At 46.9% G+C, this 26,203-nt stretch overlaps 1 protein-coding gene across 5 annotated transcripts in view; it reads left to right on the top strand.

The window, feature by feature from the left end:
- Atx-1 (Ataxin 1) overlaps positions 1 to 26,203 on the top strand; it is a 187,311-nt gene that overhangs the window by 82,910 nt on the left and 78,198 nt on the right. The window contains exon 1 of one of the 5 annotated variants that reach the window (XM_037427304.2): positions 24,809 to 25,905. The exons of 3 other annotated variants lie outside the window; for them this stretch is intronic. In XM_037427304.2, the coding sequence (XP_037283201.1) occupies positions 25,872 to 25,905 (34 nt within the window). In that variant the 5' untranslated portion in view covers positions 24,809 to 25,871. Of the gene's footprint in view, positions 1 to 24,808; positions 25,915 to 26,203 lie in introns of those variants that run through there. One more of the 5 variants, XM_037427303.2, reaches the window with a different exon arrangement.

The following is a 26,203-nucleotide window of genomic DNA, read 5'->3' as shown; positions in this document are numbered from 1 at the left end:
AAAAGCGAGGCACCGTTCCACTCATGGCCCCTATAGGTGGGTTCCGCCAAGGTCTTGAGGAACCAACCAACCTCGAACGTGCTCTTTTTGTGACTCGCGAGCACTGGGGCGGGAAGGCAGCAAAAAGCGCGGGCTGTCGTCTTCGCCGTTCGAGTCATCTGTGAACTTTCATCATCTGTAAACTTTCACTTGGCACGCGCGTTAGTGCCGCGGCCATTATTCGGTATCGCGGCTTTACGGCCCCACGCGGCATTCAAGTCTCGCGGACAAGGCGTGTATTTATGAACGAGCAGCCGGAGATGGCGCTCGTTTTCGTGTTTGTGTGAATCTGCGTGCGTGGCGGCTTCCGCGCTTTCTTCCCTTCTCGCTGTTCATTTTATGCATGCTGTTCTTGGCATAGCCGCCAATTCAAACACCTTCGAATGTTTAGGCGATCGCCATGCATGGATGGGGTGCTATGAGCGTGCCCCCTTTAACCTGTGCGCGACCAAGCTAAACAAAAATTTTTTTCTCTGCTTATTTTTTGTCAAGCTGTGCCATACTTTTCAGCCGCAGTCTTTTAGTTATTTTCTATGGTGGCCTGTTTACCCTTCCATGTACTGTCCATAAAACACGGGAATTCATGTAGGCTACTGCCCAAACATGCGCCCAGGTGGCTGTCTTCGCATATGAATTAAACCATGCTCCATCGTTTCAAGTAAACACTGCGGGGTGCGCTCTGACAGGCACTAAATATTCTTTGCTCCAAGGCCAAACTGAGTGTTCCGGCCGCACATGCCTCGCGCTGAGCGTGGGTGCTTAGCGGATATGTATATATAACAACGTGGGGGATATCTCGGCATCGTAATGGGAATCACCAACGCAGGCGTGTCGGAGAGGCATGCATTTTCTTTTCTAATCTATTACAGTTCTGAAACATCCACCACCATGTTAATTTTTTTTTCTTTCTAGCTTCGTCGTTTGGCGACAACATACGATTAACATAACAGAGTTGCGTTACGCTTTATCGTTACTCTAAGAAGGGAAACAATTATGCAAGCCATATATATTTAAAACAGTTGAGTGTTGCAAACAATGCGTAAGACGCGTTTCTTTTTTTGTTGTTAACACGAGTCTGTCACTAAAGCGGTGTCGAGTGGCGCGATTAAGACGCCATTACCGTGTCTATTGACACATGCCGGACACCACTTAAATGTAGGCATATAGTTCGTGGGAGCAGTGGCCGTGAGCGTGGCGACATCAGCAAGAAGTGGACAATGACGATAGCGGACGCGCTCTTGGCACGCGGAAGCCGCTGTCAGCGGGCAGTTCCGACTCGGGTTCCGATAAGTAAACTTGGTTTCTGCCGGTTTCCTCTTTCCTCAGGTGTTCTCGGTCTAGCCTCAGCTTCGAAGCCGTGTACAAGTTTTAAAATTTTGTTTTTACTATATGCGCACGTGCTATTATTACCACGAAGGCTATTCTATGCGTGCGACTGCACTCTAATACCTGTAGTAATGGAGAGTGAATTAACGCTTTTAACAGACAGTCATAAAACTATACAGTGAACGCAACGAGCAATGCCATAATGAACAGGAGAACAGGTCGGTACGTGACCCGAGTCCAGCTACACATCCGTAAGCCAGCTATGTATGGCCGTGTACAGATGCGTAAAATAGACTAAATAGCATTAAGGCAGGGACATTGTGAATAATTCAAAGAGTGCGCTCGAAAATAGACTAAATGTAATTCGCAAAGAATGAGAAAAAATTAGTGAATGCCTATACATGTGAATATCCGAAATACCGGAAGTCAATCAAATGAGCACTTGCTATAACAAAAAAACGTTAGTTGGACTTGCACCACCGTATACGGATTAACATGTAGCATGCTTTTCGGAGTATAATGGAAGCTTTCAGCATTGAAATCCAAATATGTTTAAGTTCAATACCGTTAACATCGATGGGTGGATGCGAAACTTAACTTCAAGTCCTGAGGTGCACGACTCAACGCGCAGCAGGCCGCTCCCACGTTGGAACAGTCAAGCCAAGCCCGACCGCCACCTCATCGTGGGCCCTCTGGACAGGCCACAGTTGATCTCCGACATCGGGGCTCTTGATAGCGGATAGCCACTAGTCTTCGTTGCATTGGTTCGTGCCCAGCAACGACGGGTAACGCCAGAGCAGGGCCTGCGCTCGATATAACTTCTTGTTAGGAAAAGGCAAATCTCTCCTGCCGAGATAACGGTGCTGTGCAGTTTCGTTATAAGGGGTCGGTTGATCTCTGTTTTCCACAACTACGGGCCGGCGGGGGAGTTCCATGGTCGCGAAAGGTGAGACCTCGTGCCGCCAGCTCGTTCAGGGCTTGTGGGGCCTCTCTTGATGGATCCCATGTGAGCGGAGAACCACGTCTGAGTGTGGGTGTTGAAGCTTTTGGCCTCGAGTATAGGCTTCTCTACACAATGATGAAGGCGCGGATGGCTGCCCTGGAGTCACTGAATATGTGTTCATAAGCGCGAAGGCAATGGCCACTTGCTCGGCCGCACTCGACGACTATCATAGTACTGAAACTGCGTTAATGGTCAAACCCATATAGTTGATCGATACGGCTGATTGGGCCGCATAGATGAAGCACGTTCTGCCAAGTTCGGCCCCCCGGCGTAGTATCATCACCGCCCTGGCCATCCTTCTTTCCACATTGCGATGCCGATGATTATTGCGCGGGGAGGGGTTGGGGAGGGGGTAGGGTAATATTATCTTTTTTTTCTTTCGGAAGGCCCTGGTAGGTGTCTTCAACATTGGCGGGTGACACGCCAATCTCTATGAGGATTCGCCTGCCCGCCTTGGTGCCAGAGTCTGACAACCTGCGCCCTTTCTTGTGCTTCTGCGATCTCTTATAGGGTATTGTGAATACCCCACTGCAGGAGTCGGTCAGTGCGTGTGTAATTTGGTAGTTCGAGCGTGCTCTTGATAGCCCTCCTTCTCATGGCATTTAGCTTGTCTCGCTCGGCCCTCTTCCAGACGTGCATTGCCGTTGCATGCGTGAAATGGCATAACAAGAAAACGTGCACGAGTCTTACCAGGTTCTCTTCGTTCAGGCCTCGCTTTCTGTTAGCTCCCGCTTGATGAGACCGATGACGCTATCTTCTTCGACAATTTGTCAATGATTAAACAGCTTGTGCCCGCTGCTTTGTGGGTCATTCCCAAGATTCGAATAGATGAGACTTTGAGAATTGGATCTCCACATTTGGTATAGAAATCAATGGCATTTTTTTTTGGGGGGGGGGGGGGTCCAATTATGCGGCTTGGGTTCCTTTCTAGTTTGACTGTATACAAGGAGTATGAGCTCTGATTTGTTAAGGGAACACCGGAGTCCCGTGTCTTCTAGAAAGCGCTCTGTAGTATCGACAGCTTCTTGGAGAGTGGCTTCGACTTGTCCGTCACTGCCTCCCGCGCACCGAACAGTGATGTCGTCCGCGTAGATCGTGTGACCGATGCCCTGGATCTTGGCTATAGGTCTCTCTAGAGGTCAACTATTGCAATGTTGAAGAGGAGTGGTGATATAACTCATCATTTTGGTGTGCATGCCCCTTCCACCCAGCTCTTTTTTCTTTGTTTCCAATTCTTTTGGAGATGGCTTCGAGAATGAACTCGTGACGAATGTTATGAAAAGCATTCTCCACGTCCAGACGGAGGATGGCTCTCGTGTTTCGAGTGCAGATGTCCAGTATTTGTATCTTGATAAGCTTCATCCTGGGTGCAGAGGTGGTCTGAAAAGATCATGGTGTGAGGGAAGAAAGAGGTCGTTGGTCTCAATGTGCTCGGTGAGTCTGGATAAGCCGCTGACAAGTGGAACGAGTACGTATTTATTTTTGCACTTTGCTGACTTAGAATTATATCTCTTTAAATATGAAAGTGCCTGCTTGCAATAACCTGCAACCACAACCCGTTTCGTTAAACTATACGTTGTTTAATTATTTTTGTGGGAAGGAACACGAGTTACGAGTGCGAACATCTTTAATGCTATTGAATAAAAAGACGAAGACGCTGCCCACAAGGGAATAAAAATGTTGCAACACGTTACGACACCCACTACAGGACCGTTATTGACAATGAACCAATGGAACAAAATGTACGAAATTGTGAACAAGGCTCCCGTTCTGAGTGCCGAAATGTCGCATTACATTTTTTATTCTTTTGTGCTCGACGTCTTCGTCTTTTTATTCACTGATTCTTCCCGACCAGACGAACATCCGTCGAATCCTTTATTTCATTTTGAATGTCAAATTTACAATCACCTATTAGCTTCGAAAGAAACGTAATTTCAATGTTTTTGAATGGTACGATCAGTCTATACGTGTACTATGTGAAAATATAATTTAAAATGCGTTGACATCAAATACGCGTTTTCTTTTTGTTGAGCTACATGTATATTTAATTCACGTCCATAAATTTTACTCTTTGCTGGTACAAAATACGGCTAGAGTATCATTCGCACTTTAAATTTTGTACAGACGATTGCATTCAATTTGCAAAAAAAAAAAACATTTGCAGCATGAAATGTCGGTATACATAAGCTCTGTTACAATATTCCTTATACTATACATCTTTCATCTTTCGTACTACGTTCATGCTTGGTCGACGGACGCTTGGTGCTTATACCAGTCATTTGAATCTCGTATGCAACAATTATATTCTCTTAATTGCGTATTTAGCACTATTTGGAAAATATGCAGCGTTTTCTCATCCTCGTGGGCTAACTCTGGTTATATATTGCAGCCAAATTCAGATGCTATAGCAAGCACATGTTTGTGCCACCTTTAACCGGTGATACCGGTAATAACACGCAGTGGTGGCACCTCTGTGCAGTGGTACCGTGAGGTGGCAATGAGAGCGTTCTCGAATTCATCCCATTGATGAGCTACAGCTTCGTGTATTAGCGCCGTTTCACGCAGCCGCTTCCATTTGAGACGCTGCGAGGGCTACCACACTGGCACTCGAGGTAGTGGCGTTCGGCTAACCTGTCCAGCTCTCGCGTGCCGGCATGGTAGAGAGCGTGTGTGCAAAGCAGGGCTTTCATTTAGGTTCCCTCGCACGGTAGTAGACAGAGTATGGGAAACCAGCGCTGCCCTGGTGGCGCGCCTGGATGGATGGATGGATGGATGGATGGATGGATGGATGGATGGATGGATGGATGGATGGATGGATGGATGGATGGATGGATGGATGGATGGATGGATGGACGGACGGACGGACGGACGGACGGATGGATGGATGGATGGATGGATGGATGAATGGACGGATGGACGGACGGACGGACGGATGGACGGACGGACGGACGGACGGATGGATGGACGGACGGACGGACGGACGGACGGACGGACGGACGGACGGATGTGGCTGTACCCTTTAGATCGGGCGGCCGATAACCCCACCTATTTGTAATGATTAGTGAACTAACTATTAGATTTATCTTTTTTTTCCTTTAAATAGTGAGGTTGAGGATTCGTACTTTGCAGAGAAGGGTTTAATTCCAATGTACACGATGCGTCGCCCTGGCGAGCTGGCTGAGAAGCAGCTAGTAGTAGACATGGCCTCCGAAATTAGCCGGCGGCGCGCCGTTGCTACGGCCGTGCCATTTGGCGCATCGCCCAGCGGAGGAGTGTAATTTTGCCGCCTCCTGAAGGCGCCGTGAGAGGGCAATCTCTCTCCGTGAGTCGAGCGCCTGCCTGGAACAGCGTGCGATTTCAGTCGTTTCAGTCACAACATCAACCATGTTGGCACGTTGTTGCCTATTTGAGACGCGTCATAAGCATGCAGTCAGCGTGCATCGCTTTGCTACAGCTACAAAGAAGTTCAGGTACATTATAAAAATGTTACTATTTCATTTTGCATGCAACTTTAAAATTTGGGCAACAGGGGCTGCTTGCGCAGAATATTTAATCTATAGGTTGCATGCAAGCTTGCCGAATGGCGTTTTCCAAGTTGTCGAGAAATATTACAACGTGTAGGTATGCTTTTTCTCATCATTTCCACGCAACTACGAAAGTAAGTGCTACCGCGCGAGAAGACATAGTTTTGTCTCTTACACCTCAAGCGAAACTCTTACAACGAAGCTGTTTTGGTATAAAAGATAACCCTTTCGTTTTTTTTTTCGTTTTTTTGCGTGCGTAGCAAAGATCATTTTTTTTTTGCTTGCTCGTGCTTTTTTTTTCTGGTTGGCTGGAAGTTCGTCTACATATATTTAGGTGCACGAAGAACTTCACTTGATCTTCCCCCATTTCTTCCTTTCATTTCCATTTTTCCTTCTTTTTTTTTGCGGCCACATTTACATAGAGGTGACAAGTCAAGGTTGTGTAGCTTTGGTCTCGTTGAAGAACACAAGTGATATTATTTCGTGTGTCACCGCAATTTGATGGAGGCCACATGATTTCTTTCTACTTTTTTGCATGAGGCGAAGATGCTGAAAATCAAGGCTGTGGCTCTTGTCTTTGTACATAAAGTGTCATGTATCCCCAAGGAACTCAGTCTGCCCCTTCTCCCCCCCCCCCCCCCTATTCCGGATGTGGCTTCGGTGCATGAAACCCCTCTCTTGTTTGTTCAGTACATCAACTATAGAGGTTACTACGTTCACAACAATCGCATACATAATGTCAAAAACCTTATGCATTGCTAGCTGTTTAGCACGGCCGTTTCTAGAACACCGTATTAAGGTCGCCTCATATCTTCCTTCGTCATATGTTGAAGCGGAAAAGTAAATGTCAGGTACAAATGATACACAAGAGTACTACCAGAACTATTTGATCCCCGTATAAAAACGTAATTTCAGATTTAAAGTATGCATGCGATAACTCCAGAATGAAAATAGGCCACTGCGTGGACCTGCTAACAACAATCGCGTTCTTGTTTGTTTGTTTTTTTTTTGTTTTTGAACAATAAACTACTTCACAGATAAAGTAGGAATTGTAGGGAATTGGACATCAGGGACGGTGGTTTGTTAAGCGAAAAACGCAGACTGAAAATACACAAGCTCAGGTTGGTTTGTAGCAACGGAAAAAGGAAAAAAAAAGGAAGAAACAGTCACAGTACAACAACACGTGAGATGACTTATCAGCGTTCGTGTCTATTTTCCGTGAGTGTATTTTTTTTCTACAAACCATCCCCAACAAAAAATTACCATCGCGTAGGAAAACGCATAATGTAGAGCATCAGCGAACGGTTTTGTGGTGATGTGCCTCTCCACGCAGTATGCGTCAGAATCGAAGAAGCAATAGCTCAATTGCTCCAGTTAGCGTCATTTCGCCTTCAGTAGATACGTGTGTGCTGCTATTTTCTGTTATACGCGTCGCCCAGTGGCTGCGATTGCCAAGCTTTCGTCATCCGCGCGTATCCGCGTCGGGGGAAGCGAGTCATGGGGAGCGAGCCATGGATAGGGTGACTATGGATGGATGGATGGATGGATGGATGGATGGATGGATGGATGGATGGATGGATGGATGGATGGATGGATGGATGGATGGATGGATGGACGGACGGACGGATGGACGGACGGACGGACGGACGGACGGACGGACGGACGGATGGATGGATGGATGGATGGATGGGTGTGTGTGTGTGTGTGTGTGTGTGTGTGTGTGTGTGTGTGTGTGTGTGTGTGTGTGTGTGTGTGTGTGTGTGTGTGTGTGTGTGTGTGTGTGTGTGTGTGTGTGTGTGTGTGTGTGTGTGTGGCTGTACCCTTTAGATCGGGCGGTGGCTATGTGGCTGTACCCTTTAGATCGGGCGGTGGCTAGCGCCACCAAGCCGCGCCACCAAGACTCTAGCCATAGGGAGCGCGCGCCGCGGTGCGGTGGTGGGAGTGGTTATCCCGCTCTCTCCGATTGCGTGTTCTGCGTGCGAATGACATGGCCGGAGGAACCACGCAGGAACGGTGTGCCGCTGGCTCATCTCGGAGGCCAAGTAAAGAGCCGCCGTGAGGTGTACTACGGGCACGTTTAAGCTAGAGTTACTTGTATTTGCTCCCTACGGGAGCATAGTTGCGCACAGGTCCGCCATTATGTTTAACAGCTGTGAAGTGAAGCCACTCGTCGCGCGCGCGCAGGAGAAAAATACGGCGCAAGGTTCCGGCGCTGGCGGCGTGCCGCAGGCTTATTTGCGCGCGCTGGGCAATTTTGCGCTGTTGCAGTGAAGCGGTATGTTGCTGTAAGTATCGCGAATGCTTGAGCCCCATGTTTTCAGTGCACGTTAAAGAAGCCCATGTGGTCGAAATTTTCGGAGCCCAAAACTACGGCGTGTTTCATAATGATGTGCATGTTTTGAGACGTTAAACTCAACAGGTAAATAAATAAGGTGAAAATGATTAAAAAGGTATAACTCGTTAGTAATAACGCTGCTGCACGGTTTTCACACCAGACATACGATTCACCGTGTTTCTGCAATAACGATCTCGTGATTGCCTGGTTCATTTGACCCCGCTAAATGGCACCACCTCATTCTTTTGGGGGCTCACACGCTTGCGGCTTCGGGGAACGATTTGCGGCTTCCATGTGATGGCCATTCTAGATTTAGTAATCCGGCTGAAACAATGTAATCGCATCGGCATCCGCACCCCGGCTTATTTCGACTCGATGTCTGGAGTCTTTGCAATGCTGATATCGCGATTCCTATAAGAACGAAGGTGGGTTTCCGAGATAGCACCGCAAACGTAAAGCCTATCCAGCGGGTAGCTTACGTTACGTAAAGGTTTACGTTCTGGAAAGACCCGTGCGTGTGCAGATTCTATCCGGTAACACGGTAACGTAAACAAGTATACGTGCAAGCTATAAGTCTTTTATGGCGGTCACGATGAGACTGAAGTCGGCGCGGGCAGAGAATGCGCGAGCGCCGCCCCATGGTGCATGTAAAGTTGGCTTCCCCACGTGAAATTGAACATTTGACGTCACTTCGCACCACGTGACAGCGCTCGCCGAAAAGTGTTTTTTTTTTTCAACGTGCGTCGTGTTAAAACTCGCAAGACCTGCGCATATTTGGGCACTTCGCTGCAAGTTGCGACGCAGTGACCGAACAGCGATGTGAGCAATTATTCTCCGAATTGGTTTCAGCGATGTGGCGTGCGCGGTCGGGTACCTTCGCGAGTCTGTTGTCAAAAGGACTGAAGCTGTCCGATCTAAAGTACGTGCTTGACGCCGAAGAAACAATTTTTCGCGGAGACAGCGATTGTGACTCTTCGGCGAATCGCCACGCACGTATACGACGTAAACTTTACAGGTATAAGTGCGTTCATATACCGCGTTAACGAAGCTCGACATCGTTTGCAGTGTGCTCGTTATGTGCCCGCTTTGGAATGACATTATTGTCTCAGACAGCACTGAAGTAGCATTCGGCCCAGTGACAGCTGTTTTGAGCAAGCACATAAAATTTACGCAGTCGGTAGTCACAGCTCTCGCACTACAATGCAGAAGCTGTTTCGCCGCACTCTTTCCCTTATCGTGGGTTCATCGGCTTGCGTGAACCCACAAAATGATTGAGCGCAGTCTTAAACAGAAGTTTTGAGGCTAGCAGTGAATCTTGAAAGAAATGTGCAACGCAACCTCCAGATAAAAGGCTAGTGTAAAGTGGAGATTAGCGGTGTTAATGGAAATGCAAACATGTCGCAGCGGTCGTGCTTTAACGCCGTCGCCTGCAGTCCATTCGCGATCTTTCGGCCAGCCGTCGTCAAAGCCCGAGCCTTTTTAAAAAAATGCCCTTGAATAGTCTCTGGTGGTAATTGACTTTGTGGTGGTTCAGTGTTTGACATACAGTATGTTATCAGTAATGGGACATGCGTAGATAATCACTGTTTCGATAGTACTCATCGTTTTGAACCGCTTTGGAGCAGTGCTTGTGAATGTCGGACATAATACCGTATTTACTCGAATGTGATGCGAGGCTATTTTTTTTAAATTTTTGCTACTGAATTCGACACTAGCGTACCGAAAACCAAAATTCCATTTGTTTTTCTTCCTGGACTCAATGAACTGTCATCCCCCGCGTTACTATCGGGTCGTGTCACAATCGAATAAATACGGTACGTGTAATATACGGCGGGACGCTTGCTACCCGAAATCTTCATCGTGCTTTCTTTACCGTTTTCAAGACAACTTTCAAATAAGAGACTTGTGATGTTTTCCTGAGCGCCAACCCATGTGCATTGATGGAAAGCGACGCCGGAGGGAGTGCGCTATGCTCTGGATTAATTTTTTTTCCTGTTAATAAAAAAAAACTGTTTTGTTGAGGCATTTGTGAATACAACAATAATGATGACCACGTAGCTTTTTTTCCTCTTTGGATCATTGCGCATGGCGGCATAGTTTACGTCAGTAAGCACTTGTATTTGCTTCCACCACGACCTCATCTGTTTACGCCCGAATGCTTCCGGCCGTGCCCGACAGGGCGGCGCTCCATGTCCGTGGAAACTCCAGCGCTGGTTCTCCATTGTGCATAGCGCAACTACCCCCCAAGCCAAGCTAAACGCATACTTGCATAGCAACCGGAATCGGTGCTATATACTACTGATTGATTGATTTATTGATCGATCGATTGATTGATTGATTGATTGATTGATTGGTTGATTGTGTTCGCATTCTGTTTGAGAAGTTTCAGTTTGACAGTGTCAATTAATGCAGCATTATGTTTTACTCCATCACCCCATCAAGATAGTGACGTGCTGTTCTTAGTTCATTACTGCTTACATCATTTATCTGGGTTCCCATGACAATACTTACGTTGTCAGCAAAGACGCCGGTGGAGACATGAACCGGTTGATGTCACCAGGCAGAAGACGCGTTCATTGTGCGCTGGAAACAGATGTCTTGAAGGGGGGGGGGGGGCAGAGAGGGGACAAGGCGAGAGAGAACAAGCATGAACTTTCTTTCTTGCGTCCACTTCGGCAAGTGCTGGCGTTGCAACAACAATGATCCCTTCCATGGTGAGCCAGATAAAACCGTCTCACACTTGTTTCTCATTACGGAAGTTAATTAGTTCAGCTGTATTCAAGTTTTGAACGGCCTTGCGCGTGTACGAATACAACCTTCTTTTTTTTTTTTTGAGTGTGAACCAGACGAGCTCTGCGTGGTCTGCATTTCGCTTTCTTTCGAAATAATGACACCTACCACCGGCACTCGAGTTGACCTTGGAAGCTAAAGTTTATTTTCTTTAACATTTGTATTCGACGAGAAAATTTCGTCATTCCGACATGCCTATACTATACTATGAAAACCTGAAGCTCTCAGAAGAGAAAAAATGCTCACTCAGACTGGCCCAAACAATGTGGGTGATCGCGAAACTAAATTGTTTTCGTATAGATAGTATAAAACGTTTAAAATACAAACTGTGCAACCGAAAAAAGAAAAAAAAAATGGAGGACGTCTGACTTTCTGCTCAACAGTAGAACGTGATAGTGTAAGTGCAGTTGGGTCCCGTTCACATCGCCTTTTCTATCGGTAGCCTCGATTCGCTTCTCGTTGAATGCCGTAAAAGAAAAAAAAAAGAACGTCTGTGCGAGTAACAATGGCCGTTTAAAAATATATCGTAGAATGCCTACTGCAAGTAGTTTTGCGTAGAGGCCACTGCGTCATTATTCTCCTTTCACAATTCAGCGAACTATACCTATAGATATACGTGTATACGTAAGGCAACACTCTAACCTATGAAGCTGCTCACTTTTTTTATGCGTTTGCTGATGATGATAAAATAGGTCCATATATTAGTTCACACTAGTATGCTCTTGCAAGGTACCCACCAATACCCCTGTCACACGGCAAATATAATGTCATTTACAGCGAATGTCATTTGTTTGCAATGTAATTCATTTGCTGTCACTAGAGGAAACTAATGCCGCTTGACGAAAATTAGATTTTCTGTCGAATGAGTTCTCGAAAGACATTCGCATTCGAGTTCGGACCGAATGAGCAGTTTCGACGCCAGGGACATTTAGAGAGATGACTGTTAACTTATGTGCTCGAAAGCTTTATCATTTGTAAACATCATATTCTTTACTAGATCAACATATTACTGGTTTAGTGACATAATTGCATGCCCGAAAGTCTCTAAAAATAAAAAAAAGCTACTCTCCACTACAGCGGCTGGACGCCGGCCGTGTTTCATTTTTGTTCTGTAGGCGTTGTTGCCTGTGTCGCGGATGTTGATCGCCCGATTGCACTTGTTGTGGTTGCTAAGCTGGTGACTACACGAAACCGCTGCCGCCGTCTCATTTCTGCAGCCGTGAAGTCAGTCATGCGTCCCGCTTGAGTTCACTTTACAACTGTATACTCATGCCCGGTCATATCGTCGACCATGTTCGTTTTCGAGTGTTTCGTGCAGCGTTGGCAATTTGTGTAACACGGTTTCGTTTATGCTCTATAGGAGCATCTTTTTACCCATAAAAAATATTTCTGTGGATACGCGCCTGTTACATGAAAGTTTTTGTACATTTCTATTTCTCGCGAAATCCACGGCTCAGGAATGCTAAGGTCATCGTCATCATTCTAAAATGACATTTGTTTTCGTCGTGTGACAGCACGCTGGTAAAAGGGCATTAGGTCTGCTTTATGTCATTCGTTGTAAAGAACATTAGATTTGCCGTGTGACAGGGGTATATTCCATGAACCGTAATAATTTTTACAAAGTAGGGAAACACACACACATTATTCGACATTCTGCGGAGAAACGGCGCACCAGGTACACATCTGTCATCGTCATCATCAGCCCGTCTACGCCCATTGTCCGGCGAAGGCCTCTCCCGTGATCCGCCATTCAACCCGGTCTTGTGCTTTCCGTGGACAATTTATACCTGCGAACTTTTTAATCTTATCGGCCCACCTACCTTTCTGTCTTCCCTTCGTGCATTTGCTTTCTCTGGGAATCCAGTCAGTTACCCTTAAATGACCAGCCGCTATCCTGCCTATACGGGCAACGTGCCCGGCCAATGCCCATTTCTTCTTCTTGATTTCAACTATGATATCCTTAACCCCGGTTTGTTCCCTGACCCACTCTGCTCTCTTTTTGTCTCTTAAGGTTACACCTGTCATTTTCCTTTTCATCGATCGCTGCGTCCTCCTCAATTTAAGTGGAACCCTCTTTGTAAGCTTCCATGTTTCTGCTCCGTAGGTACGTACAGGCAAAAAGCAGCTGTTATATACCATCCTGTTCAGGGTTAGTGGCATATTAACATTCATAATTTGAGAGTGCTTGCCGAATGTGATCCACCCCATTCTTATTATTCTAGTTATTTCACTCTCATGATTCGGCTCCGCGGTTACTACTTGTCCCAAGTAGATATATTCGTTCACAACTTCCAGCGCCTCTCCACCTATCACAAGTGCTGTTTTCTTTGAATAGTGTTGCACATTACTTCAGTTTTATATTGATTTTCAGACCTACTTTTCTGCTTTTCGTGTCCAGTTCAGAAATAACGCGCTGCAATTCGTCCCCTGAGTTACTTACTCATCCAGGTCGCGGGATGGAATCCCGGCTGCGGCGACTGCAGTTTCGATGGAGGCGAAAATGCTGTAGGGCCGTTGTGCTCAAATTAGGGTGCACGTTAAAGAACCCGATGTGGTCGAAATTTCCGGTGCCCTCCACTACGGCGTCTCTCCTAATCATATGGTGATTTTGGAACGTTAAACGCCACATATCAATCTATCAATCAACTTACTCATCCAGACAATGTCATCAGCAAATCGCAGGTTACTAACATACTGTACATTAATTTTACCCCTAACTCTTACCAATATATGACCCTGAAAACGTCCTGTAAACACGCAGATGACAGCATTGGAGAGATCGTCCTTACACCCTTCTTTATTGGGATTCTGTCGCTTTCTTCGTAAAGAACTATGGTGGCTGTGGATCCACTATAGATTTCTTCCAGTACGTTAATGTAGGGTTCTTCGATTCCCTGATTCCGTAGTGCCTGCATTACTGCTGATGTCTCGACTTAGTCAAATTCCTTCTCGTAATCTATGAAATCTATGTATATAGGGGTTTGTTGCATTCCGCGCATTTCCCTATTACCTGATTGGTAGTAATGGTCTATTGTGGAATAGCCTGTACAAAATCCTGCATGGTCCTTTGGTTCATTGAACTCTAATGTCACCTAATTCTATTAGCTATGCTGTTGTAAATTGTTTGCATAGAGAACGGACAGTAAGCTGATTGGCATGTAATTTTTCAAATCCTTGATGTCTCCTTTGTTATGTATTAAGATGATGTTGGCGTTCTTCCAACATTCTGGTACCCTTCCCGTCAAGGGATACTTTACATATAATGTGGCCAGTTTTTCTAACACGATTTCTCCGCCATCTTTCAGGAGGTGTGTTGTTACTATATCTTCACCAGTGGCTTTGTCTCTTTGCAATCGTTCTAGCGCTTTCGTTACTTCCCCTGTCGTTACTGGCAGGATTTCGAATTTCTCTGGACTATTATTTTGCTCATAATATCACCATTGTTATTTTGGCTTCTGTACAGCTCTCTGTTGAAAGCCTCCGCCACCTCGACTATATATGCTATCCATACTGGCTACACACCTGTAAGGCATTACATATGCACTTTGTTGATGCTGCGGCTGATAACGATGAAGAATTGTGGCTGACCCGTTTCTAAGGAATTGTATACGCATTCAACGACAGACTCGTCACGCAATTCACATTGTGTGACGCCTGTCAGCCCCGTATGTCTCGTATACGACTAACTGTGGACGGAGTGTTCCTTACAAAAAAAAAAAAATGTTTGACAATCCAGACAGAGAGAGAGGCGGAAGGCAGGGATGCTAAGCAGAAGGTAGTATCTGGTACGCTAACCTGCACTGGGGTTAGGAAATAGAAATTTAGAAAGAGAGGGAGGGAAAGAAAGAAATAATTAGGGGAAAGAACAACAAGCGCACTCATTCACTCACACACACACACACGCACACAAACAAACACATACATACGAGAGAGAGAGTTTGCGCATGTGTTCCACTCATAGTTGTTGGGACAGGACAGTTGATCGCAGGAAGCATACAGTAGCGCTTTAGTTTCCCCGAGAGTACAACGGGCTCAAAGGCCACTGTTCCGTTTCTCGCTTAACTGCACTGCATTTCTTGTGGGTATGAAAAGTATTAATTTTTGCAATATCAGTTAACGGTTTCCTCCACTGTAAAAAAAGTGCCCCGAATCTGCATGTTACGCTGCAAATGTCGTCAGAAGACGATAGTCTTGCGTCTGGAGAGAGTGAACAAAACGTTTATTTGATGTTCTGATCCGTAGTCAGACACCTTATTCATTAGGCCAGCATTTCCGATGGAGGCGGAAATGTTGTAGGCCCGTGTGCTCAGATTTGGGTGCACGTTAAAGAACCCCAGGTAGTCGAAATTTCCGGAGCCTTCCACTACGGCGTCTCTCATAATCAAACGGTGGTTTTGGGACGTTAAACCCCACAAATCAATCAATCTATACAACATGAGAGCAGCACAATAAGTGGAAGTCTTCGAGGCAGGCCGTTCCTCGCTTTGTGCGTCCCGGCGAAGAAGACGCCACCAGCATCGGCTGTACCACTGCACGTGTGCTCGTTCCATTACGAGAAATATAATGAACGTAGGGATATAATGGACGCTTTCAATCTCGCTTCGCCGCACAAAAACACACATTCATTTCCTCCGAGCAGTTTCGGGATGAGCTCGTGCCTGAGACGTTTGACACGCCGAAATGACCAAACAAAAAAGTCTCAAAGGGTCATCGGCGCCTGCGCTATTTACACGTGCGCAAAAGAGGGCGCCCTTTGCCGCAGTGACGACGTCGACCACAGCTGCGACGTCGACTTCTGCGGCGAGAAATGAACGGGCGCACACAAAAGACGACGTTCTTTCAAGGTCTGCGGGAGCAGCCCGAAAATGTTTGCGAATTAAGAACATGAGAATGCAGAATCATTTTTTTTCCCTCGTCAACCTGACGGCGAACCATGTGATAACGCAATGCCGCTCAAACTTCGAAAACCTTCGAAAAGTCCCTTTCGTGCGTTGCCTTTTTTTTTTTTCTGAGCGTCTACAATTCAAATGGTTCAATCAGCAACATGACACCGCGCGGCAGGGCCATCAAAGCAGGCAATCCGAACCGTGACTGCCTCGTGCGTTCGCTGGAGTTGCGCAACGCGTGTTCCGGAGCTGTGATCCCGAGTCAGGGTCACGCACGTCACCACGTGGCCCGCTCTGCTTGCGCCTGTTGCGTAAGCTCGAGCTGGAACCGGGACCCGATCGCACGCACGGAACATGTCCAGCCTGGCGGGTGCAACAAGAAAATAACTTGCACCTAAGCGCACCTTCTTTTTCTTCTTTTTGTTATTATTCTTTTCCCGCTCGCAGATCACGTGGCCGCGCACTATGAGTGTCAGTGTACCCCAACAGTGCGCGCAATTACCGGCCCCATATTTACCGCGGGCCCAAATCCTTTGGAAACGCATCGTCTGAATCTCGTTTTCAGCTTTGCCTGAGGAGCGAGTGGACGTATAACATGCTTGGTGGTGGAGGGGGGGGGGGGGGGGGTGCGAGTGTTTAAACAAGTCGTGTTGGTACGGATTTTTCTTTCCGTTTTCTCGGAAGCGTGGTAAAATCCCTTGCGAAAGCGGCGCGAAAGCATTAGCGGCGTGTGCAGTCAGCGAATTGTGGAACCCGTAACAGACCCGGTCGAGTGTCTCATGCTATTGCTGCCCTTGGCTCTGATCGGGATACGTACTCGAGACTGCACGGTGACGAAAAGGTCAGAGGGATGCGCTGTCGGGTTATACAAACGCAATCTACTCGCGCGCGCTCAGCCGTTGCGACATCATCTCGATGGCAGGATACCCGATAATTATGCCCCAATTATCAGGCGTGACATTTGAACGGTAAGCTCACAGGTGCCTCCAAACTTACTCTCCATATCTTCTTAATGCTGTTAGAAGCAGAATGAGTGTAGCAGCTATAGCTTAGCTACTGTTAAAGGGACACTAAGGAACAAAATGATTTCTATTAGCAAAAGTACAATTTCATAATCCCGAAAACGCCACTATTACGCTGCGACACGACGCTTGCTATGCGAGAGAATGCGCGAAAAGGAAACGCGGACGGAGACGCCACCTTGGGATTATCGCACCAGACACCGCGACGCCATAGATTTGGAAGGCGTCTTTTGGGTCTTACGTATCTTCTGATCTGTAACACCGAAATGCGTTGTCATCTGTGGTTACCATAGAGTTAGCATACCAAGTTTCAGAAAATTTCATCCAGCCGTTGTCACTAAAGACGAATAATACATTTTGAAATTTTAGACGTCGTGAGGCGGAGATTTCGACGCGAAATTAAGAAACGAGACTTCAATACATTTTGAAATTTTAGACGTCGTGAGGCGGAGATTTCGACGCGAAATTAAGAAACGAGACTTCAACCTTGATTTTTTCCGCTAATAATAAACTTGTGATAGTGAAACACACGGCATTACAGTTCTCAGAGTGCAGTTTGCCAATCTGAACAAAGCCATTGTGTCTTTTAATCTCGTCCTTTAAGCATTTACCATGCGGATCGACTGTATAGGCCTCGCTATATATACCTTATAGCCATTATAGGCTTCGAGGAGGTGCCGTCGACTATGCGAGGGCAGCTGTCCTTGTTTAGCTTATCTACGGGGCAAGTGTGGTAATGCTTACGTGGTCTAGGCTTGTATACATTCCTCGTGCTAAAATATTCATCAATATTTTTTTCCTTATTTAGTCTTTGCTGATACTGTCGCCTAAGGTTGCCAGCTTTCTTCATCAAAATGTGCGTGCGTGTTTGTAGCCCAGAAACCGCCGTTTCATTAAGCAACTTAACAATATAGTTATTATACGAGGTGCACTAACTTTTGAAAAACAACATTGTGAGCGACAATCGAATATGTATTTCTTTTACATATTTAGCACAGTAGATACTGAAGAGCAAATGAGCCTCCTTCTGCTGCAGAATAATTAGCAGCGTACTTTCATTAAAAATGTTGTAAACGTTGTGGAGTGTTGGCAAAATCAATCGCCAACGTGAACTTATATTTGTTCACCTCAGTGATGGTTAATTGCAAGGGGACCCTTTTTAGGCAACTACTAAATGGAACGCCCATTATTTCATAACGTTAAATGCGAGTATTGTTATCTAGAGACTGTTATATTTATTTTTTCTAACTTCGGGATTCCCAACATATTAACGTCACTTCATTAACGCCCGACTTTCGCTTGATCTCAAACTGCCTGGAAAAGAATAATTAAAAAAACTGGTTATAACGTCAGACGTACCTGTTTATTACTTAAGTTAGCATAACGAATTGTACGAACAGTTATTAGTTAGCCTGGTGAGGTGTATAGTACCACTATTTTAGGCTACTTTATGTGATCGCTTATGAAGGTAAAAAAAAAAAAAAACGCCAGGTTTTCGCTGAACCCGAAGCACATCACAGCGATAAGTATAGAAGAGTGGCCTTGCAGAGCCTTTTCTAAGCACTCTTTGGGTAGCTGCTACAAGCACGCTTGCTGGGTACCCACTGCGCCATTAATAATCATAATTTTTGTGTAGCACGCCAGCATTCACTATGCTATCCTTCGTCATTCTTCGGGGAAGCGTGGTAACCGCCACACACTTGTTGATTTTTGTGCAATTTTATGCAGTGACTGACGACGATGAAGAATTATGCCTGAAGTGGGCATGCGCCACAGTTAATAGGTGATCAAGAAACAAGATTTCTAATGAGTGGTAACATTGGACGACCCACTCGTTGCGCAATTCGCATTTCGTGACGCCTGGTTGTTCCTTTGATGTTCTAAAACGCTTTATTGATCGTACTAACGTGATTCCTTTCGCAACATCAAGCCTGCCTAAGGCAAGTTTAGAAACGATTTCCAAGCACCGGCGTGGCTCAGTGGTAGAATACTGGGCTGGCACGCAGCTGACTCTGGTTGAAATCCCATTGTGTCCCTGGTGTCTTTCATGTACCGGGTTTTGTTATTATTTCTTGCGATACTGGTTACGGACACCGGCAGCGGCGGATAACTGCGGCGCCGCGCGTGACCCGTGTCCGGATTTCATAACAGCTTTCGCTGCTAAAGGAGATATAAATGTGCGCGAATGGAAAACTTCGTTGCTGCCACACCGCTTGCGTTTCGCATTTCAGTTAACCGTACTCGGGCGACGAGGAGTCCAATTCTTGCCGCTACGCGGCGTCTTGTCTGCCGTGCGCGGGGTTCTTCATTGGGTAAGAGGGGGGGGGGGGTGGAAAAGGGCAGGTTTCACTGCAGAGCTTCCCCCCTGCTTCGGTCGCGCCTGAAAGAAAACGAGCTCCGCGATGGATGTGAAGACGAAACTGAAGCGGGCTTCTCCCGAAGGCCTACCATTGGTCCCCGGTTTAAAGGTGGGAAGTTGAGCATATCTTTGATGCAACATCGGTTGTGGAAGGTTAGGCTGTGTACAGGAATGAGACAGAATTGGCGCACCCTTTTAGAAGATTGGGGGAGGGGGTTGGAGAAGGGCGTCCCTCATCATTGTGTCTGCGAATATATATGCGTCTTGGGTTCGATTCCCGATAAGGGCGGAACGTAGAACGAGCGTTTACACATTTCGCTTGCCTGACTGCTGACACGAATGGCGCGGCATCGAATCCCGGCCATGGGGGCAGCATTTCGATGAAGGCGATATTTTAGAGGCCTGTGCGCTTAGATTGCAGAGAGACCCCAGGTGGTCGAAATTTCCGGAGCCCTCCACAGTGGCGTCCCATCGTAATCACGTCTTAGTTATGGGACGTAAAACCGCATGATTAAATTATTATTATTATTATTATTATTATTATTATTATTATTATTATTATTATTATTATTATTATTATTATTATTATTATTATTATTACACATTGCGTTCTTACGCGGCCATCAGTCACTCTTAACGCTATCAGGAACAGCCGCCCTTAATTCTGCCTGCAGAGCGCGCACTGCGCCGCCGCCGGGTCGGCAGTGTTGAGCGGCGATAGGAGTGTGCGACCTCGGACTACCCGGAAAAATAGGCGGCCGTCAAGAGTGGGGCCTATGCAGTGGCGTCACTTCGGAAGCGATGACGTATCAGCTGCTGCGTGATTGCTCGTGCTGTCACGAGAACCCGTATCTATAACGCCTTTCGGTGGACCCTATAGAGACGGCGCGTAACTTTATTGCAGTGATTTCTTCCGCTCGATTATACACCACTATCACTATCCGTATCTCACGGCAGACTGCTCCCATTGATAACGCGGTTGGCTAGCTGTTCTCATTGCGGCCCGACTCTGTAAAAGCACCGCATTTCTTCGGTCGGGAAGTGTCAATCCGTATAATGGTCTGTCGTCTGTGATGCTACCTCACAGTAAGGCTGTTTTTGGGTGCATCTTTATGATGCGCGCAACTGCCTGTTCACGTGTCACTTTTCAGAGTTCGCAAGGCCTTCCTTATCAGCGGCAAAAAAAAAATGATATTTGAAAAGGACAGCACATGCCTCTTTGACAATTTTGTAATATGGTACGTGAGTGCTTGGTGAGTTACGAATATAATTATCATTAATTATTGGATGTAACAAAAATTACGGGTGAGTGCTCCTGGGAGGACTGTGCGTTTTGTTTTGCCCTCCGCATTCCTCTTCTTTTAAACCATGATGCGTGATATTTGGGACACCCTGCATATATAAAAGAAAGAAAATGCAGAGCTCTAAATATGAGTGCGCTTGATCTGGTTTTTCTTTTCGTCACCCATTCTCCCTGTAGAGTTTCAGTTTACTTACCATTCTTGACCAGGCAATATTGCTGCTAAATTACGAAGACGCGATGTTAAATATCCACTCGAGGTGTTTACACCTCAAAAGCATATATATAATGGGGTTGACAGTAAAGATGTGAAGATGCGAATTATAGGATAGCAACACCTTCGTTGCTTTCTGCGGCCGCGGCTTGCAACGTACGTCATAATCCGAATGGTATTCACGTACATTCATCTGGCGACGGCGCTTACCATATCGTTAGCCCCAGAACCAGAGCATTTGTGATCGCAATCGTTCAGTAATTAATCAATCAATCAACCAGTCATTCATCTAATGTGTCCTGTATTAACCATGAGGTCTTAGTGCAAGCAGGCGCACGCAGAAATAGAACAATAAAAATGAACAATGCAACACAGTCGACATAGAAAAGTAATGAAAAATCAAATAAAAAAAACGAAAATGCACAGGCAAAAAGAAATCAGCTCAAAATGGGAAGAATAAAAGACAAGACGAGAATCAAATGCACACACACACACACACACACACACACACACACACACACACACGCACACACGCACGCACACACACACACACACACACACACACACACACACACACACCTTCCGGCAAATTTCAGGCATCGTGGGAATCGGCGCCATGGATGCGAAGGAGTCTACGAGTGGCTACCCGCCCCCGCAGCATGTGCTTTTCCTCGTGTCCAAGCGCTACCGGGTGGATAAACGCATTTGTGCACACTATATACGTATTTGCGGACTTATCGATGCAAGGCACGTCGACTGCATTTGCGCCTGAAGGGTAGCTTGTGAACGGTGCTGTACGTTCCAGGAACTGGTTCTTATTTGGAGGAACGAAGCGATGCCACCGTTCCATTCAGGATCGGTGGAAGGGTAAATCGTTACGGTTCCGAAGGGACGGCAAAGGGGAACGGCGTTCCTTCTGCAAACGCTCCTCGGTATCGGACAGGCGCACGCATGCTGCCCATCATGGGTGTCAGGGGCGAAAATGTACACCGCTCGCCTATCACGCGACCGCATCCCGATCTTTCACTTCAGTGTGCCCGTCGGGCAACGGCGCATGACGCCGGGACCGAAGATGTATAGCGGAGGGGCAGTTTTGTCGTGCTTGAGGTTTGCCGTGTGTCTGAGAGAGAAAATGATCGCCATCATTAACGGGCACTCTTCCGCGGCTCTTCACTCCCAGAACACATGCGCTGGTTGATCTGGCGTGGGATGCAATAACTCTTATGGGCGAGAGAACCAGTACAGAGGGAACGAAAGATTTATAGAGAAAGAGAGCAATATTTTAGGAGAACAAAAATCGGCGATGGGAGATTTCACACCGAGCATCCTAGATCCCCAGCTGAGTGTCGTAACCTGTAGGTTCACCTTATGTCTTTAATCGTATTTATTCAACACAGGCACGTTATTTTGAATACAATGCCTACAGAGAAATAATACGTTCATTGAGATCCTATCGCGACTCAAATAATAATTGTTGGGCTTTAACGTCCCAAAACCACCATGATTACGAGAGACGCCGTAGTGGAGGCCTCCGGAAATATCGACCACCTGAGGTTCTTTAACATGCACCCAAATCTGAGGACACGGGTCTACAACATTTCCGCCTCCATCGGAAATGCAGCCGCCGCAGCCGCGATTTGATGCCGCGACCTGCGGGTTAGCAGCCGAGTACCTTAGCCACGAGACCACCGTGGCGGGTCGACGATTCAAAGACGAACACATAACATTAAATAATTACCATTAATCTATGCACCGAATAAACAGTCATTTTCAATTATACACAAAAGTGGCGTCAAAGATAAGTATACCCCACCGATGCAAATATTAGTAACACTGATTTTCTGTTTGCTTGTATACATTTTTTAGCTGAGGGACCATTTCGATCTAGTGAAACGATGATGAAATTATCGGGTAGGCGTTTTTTCGCAACATGCGCGCACGCTTGTACAACAACGGGATGGGAAAGGGAACTGAGGGTGAGGATGTCGGAAAACAGGAAAGGAAAGAATAGAAAGGCAGGGAAGAAATATAAAAAAAGATAGAAAGGACGACCACCGAAGGAGCTATATATATATATATATATATATATATAGCAATGAGAAAGAGTAAAATAGAGAGAACGAGAAGGAAGAGAGGCATAGATAGACAGAAAACAAAATATACAAAAATATGTTAGCTGACTGCAAACAGTGGACTTAATTATAGGTTTCAGGCGTGTATCCTAGATATTATACTTTCAACTCACACTGAAATATTGAACCACTACTCATTAAATGCCCAAGTATTATCCCTTTCAATCCGGTTCTCAGTGCAAGAAATTGAATTACATTGGTAGATTGGTGTAGATGTCTATTCAAATATCTGAAGTGCATTGTATATTCTGACTACCTATTTGAAGACCGACGTAAAAAGTGCCACATGTGTTGAACTTGAAATAGACGAAGGCGAGTGTTGCTGTTAGGCATGTCTGTAGTAGGGCTGGCGGTTTCTGCAAAATTCGTCTAATTAAGAGTGTTTATTTAGATAAATTTTACCTACGTGTACCCTGATGTCGGCGATATTAAATTCCTATGTGATGCATCTAGCTCGATGCGAGATTTATTTTATTGCCTTATTTCACCTCATGATTATTCGCCACTACATTTATTGAAACGTCAAATGTAACGTTCATGTAACGACACGTTCCAGTGTTGGAAATGTCACTGAAACGACTTCTTTTTTCACTTAACGAATTTGTAATGGGAACTCGTTCCAGTATGGCGAAGGAACTAGGAACGAGCTTTTGTTACTGTTTTAGAGGAACGTGTGCAACACTTGTTTATGAAGTACTACTACTATTGCAGCAATTAGGGTAGTCCTATAGAGCGTCGGCACTCGCTCAGAGCAGATGAGTCAGTTTAATTTAACGAGCAGAACGCTATGGTGCGATGATCTGCACAGCATGAGCGTTGACGTATTCATATACTGTCTCGAGCGACGTTTAACTGCGTCTTGCTGACAGACAGGGGTGTATAGAAAATGTTTATTACCTTGTTGTATACTCTTGAACCGCATCGGGTGTTGACACAGCTGCGTTTTTCTAAAGCAACTTAAAGCACGGGCGTAGCGTAACTCTTTGAAAATACTTGCCATGTCAGGTAGAATATATAGGCTCGATTCCAGCTCGAATCGTGCTTTTTATCTTAACTGTCCGTCAGGATCTTCGGCTCATCCATAACGCCGGAAATGCCGGCACCGACTTTTCTGCAACACAGGCTCCTAAAGGCTATCGCATTAACCGCCGCATTCATGATTTCAGCTTAACTTATGGCGGTAAGGCTACTTATAAAAGGACGAGAAAAGTATAAGAAAAGTACAAGGTACAAGAAAAGTACAAGAAAAGTACATTTCCGCCTCCATCGGAAATGCAGCCGCCGCAGCCGGGATTTGAACCCGCAACCTGCGGGTCAGCAGCCGAGTACCTTAGCCACTAGACCACCGCGGCGGGGCTGGCGAAAACAGCTCTCCTTGTTGAAAAAAAAAAAAAAAAAAAAACTGGCCTTAGCGATATTGGTTGTTCTAACTCTTAATCGTATTTATGAGAATATAGAAGCATCACTCATACGCGATGCATTAGATTGGCCCGGCATGGGATGACGGTGGCGCACTAATTGAAATTCATGCCGTGGCCACATCGCCACACGCTGTGTTCTCCATCCAGTGACGGCTGACGTCGTTCCTGAGCTTGCCATAATAGACAGCTCACCTACAAATTTATGGTCACGAAGCTATATTCATAATGGCGAAATATATGAGCGCACAATGTAGAAGGAAGGACGCACTTGACAGGACAGACGCTCATTTAGACGCCCACTTTATTGAGCTATATTCATACTTTCATTGTCTCTTTACCACAGATGTAACAAGTCTTAGTATCTGCATCAGCGGCTAGTTTCCTTCGTGTTAAGTGGAACTTACTGAACTGTCATCGTCTCCAATCACGTTCTGCCTCTCAATCGTTCTTGAACCCCTCTTACGAACGACCTTATACAAGCGCGAGCCCATATTCGCAAAGCAGGTTGTGTGGTCAAGTTCATATAGTAAGAGGAGGCTGACACTCGGGATAGCGAGCACAATATGAGTCATCGCGGCTGAGCATTGAAGACAGGACTCTTCGGGGAGAAAAGCCAGCCGATTCGGTGGCGACTAGTGCCCGTGAAGATGTGAATCTCGAGAAGCTGCAAGGTGGCGCTTCTCTCTCTGCCCTCACAATTTCACTCTCGTGGCTTGTTTACATCGCCGGCGGCGGCGATGCATTCAACCATCTGGCGTCGGGCCGGAGCCGCATTTCGGGTCACCGAGTCTATGGAGTCGTGCGCCCTTGGAGCGAGCGCACACCCCCCACCCGTCCAAAACGAGCGGCCTCCCGTCCGCGTCCTTGCGCAACGGCGCAGGTTGTCCACGTGCGCGCCTGGAATGCACGTGAGTGCAGACCAGCCGCATTTGTGTGGTTCGCGGTCGCCCGCATCCGACGTGCAGGGCGATTCCGGCTCCTGACGTTTGACGTCAGCGACGGTGACATATTTCGTTTGCATTCCCGCAAGTGCGGCGACCTCGGCCGGCACCTGTGCACACGCAGCTTTGGGGTCCTGCGCGCGGCTCAGGTATGTGTAGCGAGAGCGGTGTGGCAGCGTCGGTTGTACGCCTCTCCTTCTTCCCCATCGCGTGCATTCCTGAGTAGGCGTTACGGAAGAGCCGGCGAGGGGGAAGCCCCCAAGCAAGTTTCCTTCCACCGGCAGGGAGGAGGAGCCCCCACGCGGGCCCCGGGACACGCACAACTGGGCCGCCGCTTTGCCAAGAGCCCCTTTCTTCTTCCAGAGCCTCCGGCGGACGCACTTTCTCCAGCTGCGCCGTCGTGAAAGGAGGAGCGCGCGCGCAGTCGTATTGGGACGACGGAGGTTGTCGGCTCTGCGCTGGTGTGGCGCCCCCCGTTCTGCAGCTGCGGCACCGCTGCTCGGATTCGACGCGCATGCGGCCCCAACAAGCACGCGAACCCGTGGCCTTCTGGTGTGAACAGCGTGCATCTCTTGTGCCATGAGCGTGGATCTCGTGAGAGCCCTGCCCAACGGTGAGCCCGGTGAGAGCACCCCCTCCGCGTCTCCTTTGCACGCTTCGCCGGCCTCTCCCCCTCGCGCGTCGGGGCACCATGTCAGAGACGCGGGTCCCGACGTCTGCCGAGGCGCCAGCTGCCACTGCTGGTGGGCGGCGACCAGCCATGGCTCCTTTCTGCATGCATGTGCGAGGCAACATTGCACCCTCCTACACCACTGCTTGGAAGAACTTCCCGAGAGCAGGGCTAGATCTGCGCTGCAGTTTGTGACTGTGCTATCCTTACCAAATGCAAAGTAGCCCTGTTCCATACGCTT

This window comes from Rhipicephalus microplus, chromosome X, assembly GCF_043290135.1.
Source record: "Rhipicephalus microplus isolate Deutch F79 chromosome X, USDA_Rmic, whole genome shotgun sequence".
Classification (NCBI taxonomy): Eukaryota; Metazoa; Arthropoda; class Arachnida; order Ixodida; family Ixodidae; genus Rhipicephalus; species Rhipicephalus microplus.
This window is presented reverse-complemented; position numbering and strand designations above follow the sequence as displayed.